This window comes from Dendronephthya gigantea, unplaced genomic scaffold (assembly GCF_004324835.1).
Source record: "Dendronephthya gigantea isolate DGI-Jeju-01 unplaced genomic scaffold, DenGig_1.0 000034F, whole genome shotgun sequence".
Lineage (NCBI taxonomy): Eukaryota > Metazoa > Cnidaria > Anthozoa > Malacalcyonacea > Nephtheidae > Dendronephthya > Dendronephthya gigantea.
Window position 1 is genome coordinate 1,796,927 of NW_021163044.1, and position 14,918 is coordinate 1,811,844.

The 14,918-nt window shown below is 39.4% G+C and overlaps 1 protein-coding gene across 2 annotated transcripts; it reads right to left on the reverse strand.

Annotated features, from left to right (window-relative positions):
• Positions 1-741: 741 nt before the first annotated feature.
• Positions 742-13,674, reverse strand: LOC114525411 (nucleolar protein 4-like). 2 transcript variants are annotated; one of them, XM_028546742.1, is made up of 11 exons: positions 13,284-13,674; positions 12,276-12,434; positions 8,441-8,587; positions 5,615-5,828; positions 4,670-5,065; positions 4,305-4,468; positions 3,829-4,005; positions 3,337-3,549; positions 3,128-3,172; positions 2,535-2,793; positions 742-1,835 (listed from the first exon to the last, which is right to left on the reverse strand). In XM_028546742.1, exons 1-11 carry the CDS (start codon positions 13,563-13,565, stop codon positions 1,651-1,653), a joined length of 2,241 nt encoding a protein of 746 aa, XP_028402543.1. In that variant the 5' UTR covers positions 13,566-13,674; the 3' UTR covers positions 742-1,650. The 2 variants fall into 2 exon arrangements, with proteins under 2 accessions (XP_028402543.1, XP_028402544.1); XM_028546743.1 differs by lacking the exons at positions 8,441-8,587; positions 12,276-12,434; positions 13,284-13,674 and adding an exon at positions 7,633-8,423.
• Positions 13,675-14,918: the final 1,244 nt, after the last annotated feature.

Here is a 14,918-nt window from a genome sequence, read left to right on the forward strand (position 1 = left end):
TAAATAAAGCAGTCTCATATAACACTATTTTGATAGTCTAACGTTTACATCAAGCCTAAAAAACAAGACCACTTCGTTTCAAAAAAACTATTTTGTTTAAGATCAATGAGTTCACGAAGGCTTGGAACCACCCATACTTAAAAATTGTTTGTTGCGAAAGAAGCTTTTGTGGACTTGTTTCTGCAGGAATCGAAGGAACGAGCCCTAAAATATCATCGTCATCAACCGCACTCAATGATGTATTTTTAGTAGGGAAACGCGATATCTCCATTTAACTCTAAAAGCTTTATATTCTTTAAAATTTAATATATTTTGCGACACAAAATAAATTAAAACAACTTTGAAGAACTCTGTTTAAGAGAAAGTACACGTCACGAAACTACTTCCACGCGTGTTTCACGCGCGGGTTAGTAGCCAGCCGCTGCATGAATCATAATTAATGTGCTAGAAAGGGGCATTTCAGATTGTTTTTTTTGCATGTTTCCCCTCCACACGACCATTACGTAGGCCCATAGCTAGACCGCTTAATTGGGGGGAGGGTATTCATATATTCATGTTTATATACACCGCAGGAGCAATAGGGTACAATGCAAAGAAATCTGTCGGGCATAAGACGAATATATAAATACACCCTCCCGATAAATACATCTCCCAAGCTACGGCCCTGCCTTGGCTTATGTTTACAATACGACCTCCAAAGCTCCGATAAAAAATTGGGTACTACACGTGTGAATACTAATTATATTTTTATTCAATAAATTAATTACCATTGTGCTAAACAATCGCACATATTATAAACATTTCAATTCAATGCAATATGGGTTAAAAATATTCGAACAGTTAAACTACGACGCCCGAATGCTTTGGCCGGACATCTCTGAGAAATTTTTTACATCTAGTGCGAATAAAATACAATCTCAAGGACGTGTGTTACATTAGGATATATAGGAACAATTAGCGAGTTAGACTCTCTTGTGCATTGTATTATAATCATGTCCTTATTGTATAGTCGATTGATATAATGGGATGATAAAGGTGACGGTGGGATTACGAAGTACGTTGACACACAGCGATTTTTACGGCTAATACAGTAATAAATGATACTTGAAATATATTCGTTGTTTGGCGTCATAATATATCAGGCACCATCTTGGCTGAATATGCGAGGTTTGCTTCTGTTTTTGAGTTTTCTTTTTTCACATTTTTCTCGTTTATTTTTTAACAACTTAACACCTCTGTCGTAATACAGGGTCGCCAGCAAAATACAACAACGATGATAACATGAAGTACACATATTTTTAAATATAATTCAAAATGGCGGCAATTGCAAACCACCTACACGTGGAAAAGTGCTGCTATTGACTACAAAATTTCGTTGCATTATACAAAAATAATTCCGAAAAAATCGCAGTGCGTGAACTTGCTTTAAAAAATCTCCGGTATTCCGATTAATGGAAAGACGATGCTATGGCAAGGGGCTCGTTATATCGTGTGAATTTTATTAAATTTAACAACTTCTAAGAATTTTTATGAGCCGCAAAAATCGGCTTCTTAACAATAAATAACATTCACGATGGATTACAAACGCTTTCGGGAAAAACACGGCTGCGGCCGAAAACTCGGCGAACGGCCAACGAGGGATCACGAATGTCAGCGCACGGCCTTCTGGGGCGGTAACATTGACGCCGGAAGTAAAGCTTCGAGTTCATCTGCTGACCGATATAAAAATGCCGCAGACTCGCGATAGCTTGCGATCAGCTGACGTATCGCAGTCACTTCGGTTGTATTAAGCTTATACTCGGCACCAGCTTTCGCTCGTGCTGCAGCGAGCGACTCTACAAAATAGCGGGAAAAGTAAAATTATTGCAATGAAATTTAGTGAAAAATCTAGCAACTGATCCAACAAAAATCACAATGAACCTATGACAAATATGTTTAAATGAAGCAACAATCAAGCTCATAATTCACAAAGTAACGAAATTAACTTTCAAATCTCAAAGCCAAGAACAAATTATATGAACTGAAGCCGCGTTTACACTACGTGCTTTGACCTGGCCTGGACCAGGCTTAGGCCTAGATGTGAACGTTATTTATCCGCAAAATCCAGGCCAACAACAGAAGGTGGCCTGGACCAGGCCTAGGCCTAGATATTAAGGTTGTTTATCCGCAAAATCCAGGCCAACAACAGAAGGTGGCCTGGGCCGGACCTGGGGCAAGATTTTGGTAATGTGAATGTTCAGGCTTTACCTAGTCCTGACAAATTTTGAACTTAATGGTATGATTTGTATAGGATACATACAATAGTGACAGTGTGAACGTGGCACATATTACCTAGAGTTGTCCTAGACATAGTCCAGTCAGGTCTAGGCCTGAAGTGTAAACGCGGCTCGAGAAAAGTATTAGCTTTTCTGGTGTAACATTGTGGAATGACGATTGTTCACATTGAGGTGATTGTTTTTAGTGCTGAAACGTTACTGTTTTTGTATATAAGATTAACCAATAATAATAAAACAACGCAAGGTACAGAAACTCACCTGGTGCGACGGCAGCGAGGGGTAACCTTGACATGGTTGAGACCATTGACCTGGGGGCAGGTGGAGGGGGTGTGCTAGATGATGATGTCATAGTTGATACACTCTGTCTGCTGGTTTCGACAGGTGATACGGCGCGACCGTTGGTAAGCGACGATTTATTTGATGACGCTTGCGCCGGGATGGGCGGTGTTTGTACCGCGGAAACTTCAGCCCGATCACCGAGATTCGCCTCGTTTGCACATGCCGAAGCAAGGATATTCTGAAAAAAAGCAAAACGTTCAAGAGATGTAACGGATACGATCGTAAATAGGGATAAACACGCCTAGAGATAATGACCCTAGCGAGTGCAGTTGATCTCGTATGATGGTCAAATTGATGGAGATATTTATTTATCATTTAGCGGTTTTAGGAGAACGACTGGCTACTTCAGAGACCGGACCGACTTTCAACTCGTGTGACTGCAAGATAGATATCTGCAATATATACTTGCCCAGGGCTGTATTTTAATATGAAAGCACACAATTTTACAACCCAAATCGATGGTCACACGAATGAGAATGACCAATAAAAGAAATTCTATTATTTCGACTTACATTGACTTCCTGCATTTGGGCAGAGGACATAGAAGGAACTGCATTCTAAAATCGGGAAAGATATATTTGTTAACTTGTTGGCAAAGCAGGGCTAGGAGAGAGAAACCCATTTGTTTCACGTCTTTCCTAAACGATTTTAGTGTTCCAGTGTTTACTGAGTTCACTGGTTAGTATCCACAAAGACATAAAAAACAGAAATGGGGCATTACTATTTGGTCAGCGGTTCTTCTCAACGGCTCGTTCGGTTTCTTCATGCGTCTACAAGACTTCAGGTAGGTCCTAATTCTCTTTCTTGCACGGTCGTGAAACTCCGGAAACTGTCGGTGACAAGCGTGAATGATCGCCAGCACCTTCTCTTTTGGTTGCTTCGAGATCGGAACCAGCCGATCAAGATTTTCGTCCACGAACAATCGAACAAACACCTGAATGAACAGAAGAGACTTTGAATACGGCCTAAAGGCTCGAGTCTCGTTTAACGTATTGATATTTGATTTCCCTCAAAATTATGCACATTCAAAAATATAGCCAGCTATATTTTAACTGCTGCTAGTTAGGTTCTCACAGACATGTTTTCGGCTAACGATTCTGTTTAGAAAAATCCATCTACAACAAGTTATGATCGTGATAATGCTTCATGCAGTAGGAAGCCTTATTGATGCCAAACCGATGTAAAAAATTCTGAATAGCAAAAAGATGCCTACATTAAAAGCTTTAAGTCTTTCAGGATTGACATTTTCTGGAACAATCTTCTCCAATTCTCCTTCACCATCGTCGCCATCATCCTCCTCTTCATCTTCTTCATCTTTCGTATCTTTCAGGCCTCGTTTTCGACCACCACCCATTCGTCGATGCATTCCCAACATCTGCTCTGCTGGGGCCTACGAAGAGCAATGGTTGCTTAACTATGGTAGACTGTAGTGCTTCCAAATCAACTCAAAACAGTTTAAATTGATTGTGGCGCTTTTAAAAGGTAGTAAAACAAGTTAGTGGGACACCCAGAACTATTGTAGGGTCGTGAACGAGTACTCCTGTCCATATACTGACGCATATTACAACTTGCAATGCTTTGCATTTGCTGTTTAAAAGCAATAAGAGTTGCCCCCCCCAGTTCCAGCATCTCTGACAAGAAAAGCATTTTACAACTTTGACTGAATCTCATCATCTCAATTTCTCTTACCTTTCCATTAGGGTCACCAGAAACTTCAGGATTTCCAGCTCCATCTTCAATCCTGTCTGCCTCACTGAGATTTCCTGACTGAGGACTCCTGGTTGGTGAAGTTGATGGGCTACCTGTGCCATTAGAGATCAGTGGAGGCGGTCCACGCCTGGTACTGCCATTCTCTGTGTAATTTAATACTCAATTAACCAAAGAGATAACTCACAGGAAAACAAAAGTGCATTATAAAAAGATGAATGTAAGTTATGTAACAGTAATTTCACACAGAGTAATCTTACATTTGCTATCTTAATTTAATCAATAATACATCGATTGTTGTAAAACATTCCTTAAAAATGCAATAAATCAATGTTTCAAAACCTTACCTAGCAGACTGGCTCTAGTTGGTAAACTGATTTTATGACGAATAAGAAATTTCTCCACCCAACCACTGGATGCTTTAAAATCTGGACATTCATCTCGTACTAGTGCCAATGCTTGATTTTGGATGGCTTCTCTTGAGACAGGCAAACCATTTTGACTACGTTCCACAACCCAATCGAGCAGTTGTTTATCTGTCTCGGGGGAGTAGCTAAGACGACGGCCACCACCCCCTCCTCTCCTTGTTCTCGTAGTGGCCTTCGCCATTATGCTTGCCCCAGAAATGTTCACTTTCTTTGGTAGGCCTGTCCCCTGTACTGCACTATCAATGGCTGAATCCAAGTTAGCCGAACTCATTATTTGCGGCATCATACCTGGCTCTCCTTTCACCATAGCTTTTCCTAAAGAGAATGTGTTTTATCAATTCTAATCAGTGGTGCAGGGGGGGGGGGTTCTTGACCCTCCAAAATAATTGCAAAAAATTTTGAGAAACAAGGAATATTTTTCTTAAAGTGGAGGCACTATTGGCTGAAAATTGTGAAATAAAAGAAGGGGTTCCAATAGAAATTTTAAGGTACAAGGATTTTTCTTTTAAAAGTGGAGGCATTCACAAGTTCTGAGAAATTGTAAAAAAGACAAGAGTGGTGAGTCCTTAATTTTGCCACCCACTAGTATGCTATAAGGCAGAATTAAGTTAAAAATATAAATTCTCAGTATGACTTTGACCTACTATAGGCTTTATAATATATCAGAACACCAGATATTTTATTAAAGATTTTCTAAACATGCTATATTTGTGATTTAATGATACTTAAAATGCTTAATAGGAAATGAAATCTTATAAATATATTGTATTTAAAATTAGAGATACTAACTGGCTTTATCAAATTGATCTTAGCCGTATGGCATCAATAGCCTATGTTTCATATAGCAAAAAACCCACAACTTACCATTAGGAAGATATTCTGGATCACCATTTCCGTTCTCATGTTCGCTATCCTCAGGACTTGTGTCATATTTATCCAAAATATCCATGCCATTCTCATGAATATAGTCATTATCTATCTTTTCTTTCTTCACTCGTTTACGAAGCGGTTCTTCGTTCATTTCCGCTTCAAAGTCCTTGTCATTGCTTGAAACAGATCCTTCACCATCAGTTAGGTCCTAGAATTTACCCATGAATATTTTGAAAAACATTGCTATGTAGATCTGAAATGCAAGTTGCCAATTTAAGCTCTTCTGTTTTTACTCAGTGTTTAATCATAGATTACAGTCAAGCAAATGTTGTAAGAGAACCTTGTAAATACTTTTTAATTTACTTGCAGTAGTTTTGCCACTGATGGATGGGTAGAATATTCTGGTATAAAAGACCAAGTATGTACCCTAGGGACCAAGTCAGACACTAGAGAGTACCTCTTAATGTGAAAATCACTTTGGGTGAAGTCAATGGACATAAAACAAGTACATTTAAAATATTCTAGGATAAGACAGAGACAGATCATTGAGCAGGTTGGATTCCCAGTTAAAAAATGTTTTCAACACTGAAATAGGAACCAAGGCTGCCCAACTCTGTTTGATCACAGCCTTAGGAGTGGATTTCTGTGTGGTCTCCCTTATCTCACCATCATCTAAATCTGGTTGTTTAATCATGTGCCACTCAAAATGCTGTCTATATTCACAATTTTGCCTTCTCTAATACTGTAGTAGGAATATATTTTGTTTCGACAATTAATGCTATGAAATGAAAGCACCAAGATAACTTTGTATTGTTCTGAGAAACCTTGACCTTATAAATACTATAACCATATAGCTATTTCCATAAAACAACTTTGAAAGACATACCAAGCATAACAACAACCCTTCAGTAGATTCACCATAGCATACAAGGGCAGTTCAAAAATGACATAAGATGAAATTTGATAAAGGGTTAATCATGTATATGGTGACTTGCCAATAAAAGATCACACAGGGTGCCCGCCCTTTGCAACAAATTTAATTTTACAGTACATGAGGCCAATCTTGTTTCATGGCAATATGGAAGAGTTTTGCAGTGCTATCAACAATATTCATTATAAATAGCTCATAATAATAAAAGCTGACAACAGAACATACATTCCAATGGGTGCTAATGAGTTCATGCCCCAGTACATCAGAGCATAATTCTGGAAACCATGATCTCTCTATAGTTTTGGAACCAAAGTCTCCGAAAGAAAAAAACGAATGAAGAATGTCTCGGATCTGCGAACAAGGCAGGTGTCCATTTAAAAAAATTGAGCAATAATCTAACTAAGGTTCTAGGAATCTCAAAGGGCCACACCAAGAACTAATGACGGTTAGAGAAGCATTTGAAACTGGGATATTAACACAGCTAATAGCGTTCACGAAGACGAATTTGTAAAGTTTTAGCCTGAAAACGAACAAAATTGCTAGAACAGGTAAATTACTGTAAATGTTTAGGTGCCAATGTTGGCGTCGATTTGAAATATCAACTCCATATGTCGTACGAATAATGGATTGCAGAAAAATAACCTCAAGAAAAACCGTAGAAATATGCTCTTGAACGATTAACTAAATGAAAAGCTCCAATTTATACAAGCCACGCTCTCTTTTGATGCTATATACATAGACAATTGCCCAACGCGTAAACAGGGCATGCCATTGTTCCCCTATATTGGAGCGAACTGTCAAGAGCAAACACGCTTTTTCAACGGGAAATTTTGTAGCGTTTCTGAAAAGATTATACCTATATAATCGCCAGTTTTCCAGCCCGGTCTATTCTCTACAAAACAGCGAAGGAGACCGCTCGATAAGATCAAATTTCAGCTCGCGTATGCAGATTTCTACATGCCCCTTTGAAATAATAGACGCCACGACCAACAGAAAAGAGCACGCCAGTTCTGGCGCCCAAATTCATCGAACTTTACTGATTTCTTTTAAAATTCGACTTTATATGAAACGGGAACAATACCTTAGTAGTTTTTCGGCCTTTAGAACGGCCAGTTTCCGTAGCAGATGCTGCCATATTATGCACCAATTGTAAGTGTTTTCGACAATCAAAGAGGGTCTACTTCGACAAGGCCAGGCCGCACCCTCGAGTAAATCGGCGTTCTTTCGGTTTAAAAAGCCTTAAAAACACCGCCTTTTCGTCGTGCCTTAGAGAAGAAGCCCCCGTGCAACTTCAGCCCGAAGGAAATGACGATACCTGGCGTTTTCTGCAAGAAAGACGAGCCAAAACGGCTTCGAAACAAACGCGGAAAGACCCAACCGACAACTTTCTCTTGCTTTCCCTTTGTTGGTAGGCTGGTAGCTGACGTCATCGCAACAAGGTCACGTGCTATAACGCGTGCTTACCGGAAGTGCAAATCCCAAATATATTCCCGTCTTTATTTTATTGATAAAATTTGCTTCAACATAATTATGGTACACGTTTTGTTTTCGAAAAACGGTTAGGTGGTAAAGAAGAGAAATGAATACATGTTTGGTTGCATTTGGATTACCATTGCGTTGAAGTATTTGAAAAATACCACTAGCAACTCAACTAGGTCCCAGGGTCCAAGGTTGTATCGACTATAACCCAGTGTTATAACACCACATTTTTTGATGATTATAATTCACCCGAAACAGCCGACTGACGAAAATTTAATTCAAGGATTGCCACATGGCCGCGCTTAGGTCTAAGCCGTACACAGAGGGGGGAAACGAGGCATTGGTTGCCGCGTCCCCCCTGGAAAAATCCCTGCCCTGGCTTTGGTTAGATTAATAATAAACACATTTACCTCGTGATCGCTTTCCACGTAAACGGGGGGGACGCCATGCTTCACTAGGATGGAATTTGAGGTCTGAATTCGAAGTTTGCAGTGGTTACAGCTCATGAGAAAATACGACACAGCTTCACGGGGAAGAAAGGCGTATGTTTGAGATACCTAGGGGAAGAGAATAAGAAATAAACAACGAATAATTTAATCATTATCAAAACTTTTGTTTCAGTCTGGCTAAAAACATGAAAATTGTTTCCCGTTAAATACCCTCCTTAAATGTTTAGGATGTGGTATAAATAATTCTCACTGGTATCATAATTCTACTTCACCATTGCTACTGGTATAAATAATCGCAATTTTATCTAAGTTGCATTTTCAGTACCGTCCCTTGTTTGGGCCATGACTGAAAAAATCGTCATTTTCGAAAACCATCTTTATACTCGGCATACACCAAATGTGTGCATATGATTTTATTAATACTTGAACTTGTTTAATCACTAGCTAAACACGTGATCATCGAGCCGAGCGTGGATTAACGGGAACTCCGATAGCAAACTGTCGCCAAAGAGGCAAACCACTCAATGGGCAAAGCCAAGAGGGCGGTCTACATTCCTGGAGAAATTAATACCACGCAGTGCTTGGCGAAATCTTATTGGAGGAAAAAGTTGCATTTGTGGTTGGTATGCATAACCAAATTGATTTTACAGTAATTTCGTAATGATCACAATGATATAAGTCCCCGTGTCGCCAGTCGAATCGTCGTGATAAAACTTCCGTAGTTTAGCAATTGACTTTAAAGTGACTAACACTCCAGAATGAAAGAGATGCAGTGAGAAATAGAAAAACATAAAAGCGTGGTAGACCTACCATTGCAAGACAGATGGGGGTAAATGGGCATGCTTCTCAGTGTATACTTGTAATTTTCTCAATCAAACAATCATATAAACTGAATCAGTAAATCTAACTATAAACTCTATCCGAAATTTTCAACCATCAAATAAAACAAGTCAAAGCTCAAATACTTATTCCTACCCCTCCCCTCCCTGACCACTATATATATTTAATTCTTTTTATCGGGAATGCATCGTCTTATTCTATCATATACTATTATAAAGGCCACCATTATTACCACCTATGCTTCTGACTATTAACCTTGACCAACAACAACTTCCAACTGCATTCCGTTCAGGGCAATTTGATCACGGATATTGTGTACAGGAATCAACATATAGGAATTTTTAAAAAAGCCATTCAAGATGAAATTTCTAAACCATTATAGCAATACTGGACTATAAGGTCCGCTGACAATATTCGCTGTTATATTATGATTACAAACTCATGATTTACCCCCTGAAAATGGGGAAAAAAACTAAGAAACTTCAACCTTATCTGAGAATGTTAGCATCATGGCAGGAATCCTCTCCAGCTGTTAGGATTCTTTGCCAAATATTATATTCCTGCTGTTCAGGAATGGGTTGCCAGATAAGGACAAAGGTGTCAGAGAGATTAAGATTGAAAGCAATATAGAAACGAAACGAAAGGCATGCATACATTAGGTATAAGATATTGCATTAGTAAATACAACGTACACTGACTATACTGTAGTCTCAACACGGGACACGGTTTCAGAGAGGGTTCTGACCTAACACATTTAAATGAAACTAAGTGTAATAATCATCTGCCGGCAAGGGTGGCCATATCAGGTCATCAGCTTTAAACAGTCCTGCTTGGCGACAAACAACAGACTTCAGTCAGTTGGAACTAGAGTCCTCTGGGAATGGACAGACACAGGTTGTCGCAAACACGACGGCAAACAAGTTGAATATGCAACCTGCTCAAATTTGCACGCACTCTTCAACCGAATGTCACCGCACAGGTTGTATACGCATTTTAAGCACGGTGCATATTTCTGGTGCAGATATTCCTGCAAATTCCCGTGTGAAAAAAGGTACCATGCGATCAGTATTTGCCCACTCGATTCCAAACTCGTCCGGTATATATTCTTAAGTATTAAAGAAGTTACCTCATAACTGAGCCGGATACAGTTTCATTCAGTAAACGAGCAATCCCCTTAGACGCTTCAGGATGTCCAAATCTCGTATAAAATAAAAGTTTTAAGACACAAAAGAATGACTGATCGAGGGTCGCTAAAAGAAGACGTGGTGAAGCGATAGCCGGAAAAAAGTTGGACTGCAATCAGATTAATTTGCAAAATAGACCGGAATATTTTTAATAAGTCGACATCGGTCCTAATCTCCTCTCGTGTCCTCATCAATCTTGTTGTACCAAATTGGAATCGTCAAATATCAGTTAAATTTTTGTTGAATATCGGACACCCTTGCCATAAATTCCAACCCTCCGGCGAAAGTGTTCGAGTTTGCCAAGACGTAATAGTTTGAAAAGCTAATATAGCACAATTTTTACGAATGATGAGATGGCTAGACTCTGCCTCTGGAGTGCAGGGAAACTAGGTTATAACGACATACCTAGGACATACCTAAGTCAAATTGTAGCAATTCCTATTTTCAAACGATCCTTGTTGAAAAGTGCAATAAAAAACAGCAAAGATTTTACCAGAACCGAGCTCGTATTTATCATTTCCTGCTCGACAATAACAACTAATTATTTCGCCCTGTGCCAACCTTATTAAAAACATTGCCGCTCTAATATAACAGAAGTTTCGAAATCGTGTTTTGACGATCGGTTTTTCATTTTCAATTTTACCTAGAGCACAAAACTAGCCATCGGGCTATTCCGGGAACATTCCAATTTGCGTTGGCCCGAAAAATTTGATAACAAAGAGAGCTGAAGCTACTCCAAGATCGCCTAGAATTTCTTTAGCACAATAGCAAAATACCAGACGCATAAGGACTTAGTTGACGAGCCATTCCTTGCGGTAATCAGTATGCAAATTAGATCTCAAGTGATAAGAATGACAATTTGATCTCAAGTATGCCGGATGAGTCCATTAATCCGGCCAAAATGTGGATTTTTCCTCGGTTTTGCCCCTTGAAAAACAAAACTTGACGAAACCAAAGCAACTAAAGTGTTCTTTGCCATTATTCTACGCTCAAAAGCGAAATGCTTCCCGCTTGGAAGCGAGACAATGCATTGCGTGCCGATTCAAATGTTATATCGATACTCCGGTTGAATATTGTCGATCACGAATTTTAATTTGGGATGGCCCGCGTTCGAATTGCCGCCAATCGGCAAGACGCGAGTGAGTTTTCGTGTGAAAACGTTGACAGAGTACAAAAAACGGCGCTCCAAGGCGTTCCTTAAGCTTAGAAATGCCTGAGCTTAACCATATTTATTATGTAAAAATGCCAAACCATCCTAGCGTTGCGTTCTTTGTTTCAAATATTGCTGTAATTTCATACCAGGAAATTTTATGCCATTCGAAAGCGCAACACCTTGAATAGCAAAACACTGTCAATATTTGCACAAATTGCAACAATTTCGAAGTTCTCAAATCTTATATACACTACTTTCGAATGCTAATACGTATTATTGACATATATTAAGGCATAAATTTGCCGTTACTGTTATAAATAAGTCGTTTGCTAATATCAAAATAAACTCAGCCTTTGTTCTAAAGTGTTCTTTGATGTGATTAAAACACGCGAACTAACATGCTGAGCAAATACACAAATTCAGTCGTCGCGAAATGGGATTCCGAAATCAATTGGAAAACGATCGACTCCTTTGCCATTCTAAAAGTGGCCCAACTTAGAATCGCGAAGGAAAAAAGGGTATTTTGAGACATCCGGAGTATGAAGACCTCTCAATATGACGTCCGCTGTCATCTTCAACACAGCGCATGCAATAATACAATAATATACTGAAAACTCACTGCTCTGTATGTCTTTTTCTGGCCGACATGTACGCCTCTTTCGGATATATGAACGTTTCGTATGATGCTGTAGAAGTCATCCACCACGGCAACTTGACGGTATTCCGTAAAGCCAAAAGCCTGGTGGTTCCCGTTGTTGTCAAATCCGGCCAGCGTGTTCTATCCGAAATAGAAATACTGTCCATATTAGTAAGACAAAACGTCTTCAATTTCCTTATTTCTTTTCCATAGACCCAATACAAAATAAACTTTCGATTTAACTGCGAGGTGTTCCTCAAATTCTACAGCTTAAGGAAGTGTTGGGGTATTATTTTCATTAACTTTTTAAACTGACTCATGACTTATTGGCACGATACGGCTCGCAATATAAGATAGCGGTCTAGCATATGGGACTACTACAGTAGATAGTATAAGTTTGTAGCCCCGTCCTTTGCCACGAATTAGCGTGACTTTTGAATGGGGAATCGCAACATTTTGATTGTATCGTGCTAGTTGTGTTGACTTAAGCTAGTTTAATTGTTTTGGGTGGAACAGTCTAATGCGTCTTACATTGCTTGAACACGCCGCAGACAGTTGCGAATAGTTGATGGACAGTTTGGTTTAGTAACACAAAACGACCGGCAAAGAGATCAGATTCTCTTAAATTCGGTCATAACCCCTGTTGACTTTGGACTAGTTATGAGACATTCAGTATTGGATCAAATTCCTCTAGGAACAAAATCATCAAGTCCCGTGCCCATGGTCGACGTCCATATATATAATAATATTATTTCATCGTTTATCTGCGAACCGCGATGTGCATGCAGGGAGAGATAGGAAGCCAAATTCGTTCGTTCGAGAGATGCTTCCAGCATTCGCTAACATGGGTTCAAGTTGATGTGGAGGATAGAAAAATCGCGATCACAAACTACCTCCAGTCCGGAGTTAATATAACTTTTTTAAGTGTATATGAATTATAATATAGTCATAACAATATGTAATTCGTGAGCACGGTGTCGCTAGACTTACCTGTCCCTTAGCGGTACTCACGTTCACTGGAACGCATAATACGCCAATGTTTGGGTCCAGTTGATGTCGCAAAATTCGAAACGCCTTCGATTTAACCCAAAATCGAAACTTCGCGTCAGTCTCGACTTCCTCGCCCATCAGATATCGACAAATCTTTGTGTACTTCGCTCTTGTTATCGTCTTTGTTCGGCTGTGCTCACCGTAATTTGAATCCACCCATGTTTGAAAATTATGCCTGAACGACTGGTGTTCGCTGCTATGCTGCGATGTTTGAACCTCCATCGTTTGACACGCTGGCGAACTCTCTCTCGCGACTTCGACAAGCGTGACTGATTATACCGTATGAATATCTCAACACTGGATATCTCATGAATGTTAAGAGAGAATCGCACGGTCGACAGAGCATCGTAGCGCTTGCGCGCGGCTCCTGTAATTGGCTCGTGATTTAAAGGGACATGGCAGACGGGCCAATCCGGTGTCGTGTTACATGCGACATGTCCCAAATAGGAACTGAGCGGTGAATAGGGTAATATTTATGTTGACAATACAATGTTGTGCTTTTAGTACAAGTATCATATTCCTGCTCTGAAACGCAGTTAAAACGCTGGCCCATTGCAAGAATTCCTTCAAGCTAAGAGCACGATATCTCTGTGATCAGTGGTGGCAAAATTGTAAAGGCAGAATTGGGGGAATATGATTTGACTTCGGGCAACTTTTGGCCAGCCATTTTCTGCAAATGAAGAAACGGAACCCTTTGCTTTCACGGATATGTTATTTTTTTTAAATTTCTGTGTTGCCCTTTGGAAATGGAGGCCAACTGAAACGTTCACGATGCTTATACGAATAATTTCTGGTCTCATGAAAACCTAATTTATGCGCGCGTGCGCACAAGATATTAATATTGACTATAGCAATGAAATATTCTAATTCCGTCACGAAAGTGGAATGAAAATGGCTCGCACTCAGCGAGAAAATAACTTATGCTTGTGAGATAGTATGTTTATGATAGTATGTTTGGGTTTCATTCAAAATATTGGCTATCAATACTTGTTATGGAAACACTTTCATGTCATCTCTTCCGCCCCGTGTTATTTTTGCAGTATAGAGTTTAAAGACTCCATTTGCATGTAAACATATTGACTTAGGAAAAACTGGTCACTCACTGGCTATACCAGCTCTAAAATCTAAGAGATTCAATAAAAAATCAAGTTTGTGCCAGTTAATCACAGTCTCAAAATGTCACGTCAAAAAGGTTTTAGCTAAATATAGATATATTTATGTCATTGCGTCTTCTGTATAAAATTAATTGCTATTTACGGAATCTTATAAAGATGCACTGGACCCGTGGCTGGACCGTGCAGTGATGCACCAAGACACAAGTCTCTTCAATTTCGAAGTCTCTATAATGTCTCGTATCTTGGACATTGAATTATAAAAATCCTGCTCTATGTCTCCATTCCACGAGGAGCAATATAACTTCCTTTTCACAAAAAAACTTGCGGTTTTATTAGAAACAGTGTCAAATGTTGCAATATACCTATTTCCTTAACATGTCAAAGCTGAATGAATTACCAACACTGTGACAACAGTCGCCTGAATTAAAAAGGTTTGGTTTGAACAGCGCATGTCGTACTT

Excerpts from the sequence above, each read along its gene's own strand:
- LOC114525411 (XM_028546742.1), bottom strand. The coding sequence starts at position 13,565 with ATGGAGGTTCAAACATCGCAGCATAGCAGCGAACACCAGTCGTTCAGG. Across the intron at positions 4,006-4,304 it reads CTGGTGACCCTAATGGAAAG|GCCCCAGCAGAGCAGATGTT; the intron begins GTAAGAGAAATT and ends TGCTCTTCGTAG. Across the intron at positions 1,836-2,534 it reads CCTCGCTGCCGTCGCACCAG|AGTCGCTCGCTGCAGCACGA; the intron begins GTGAGTTTCTGT and ends GCTATTTTGTAG.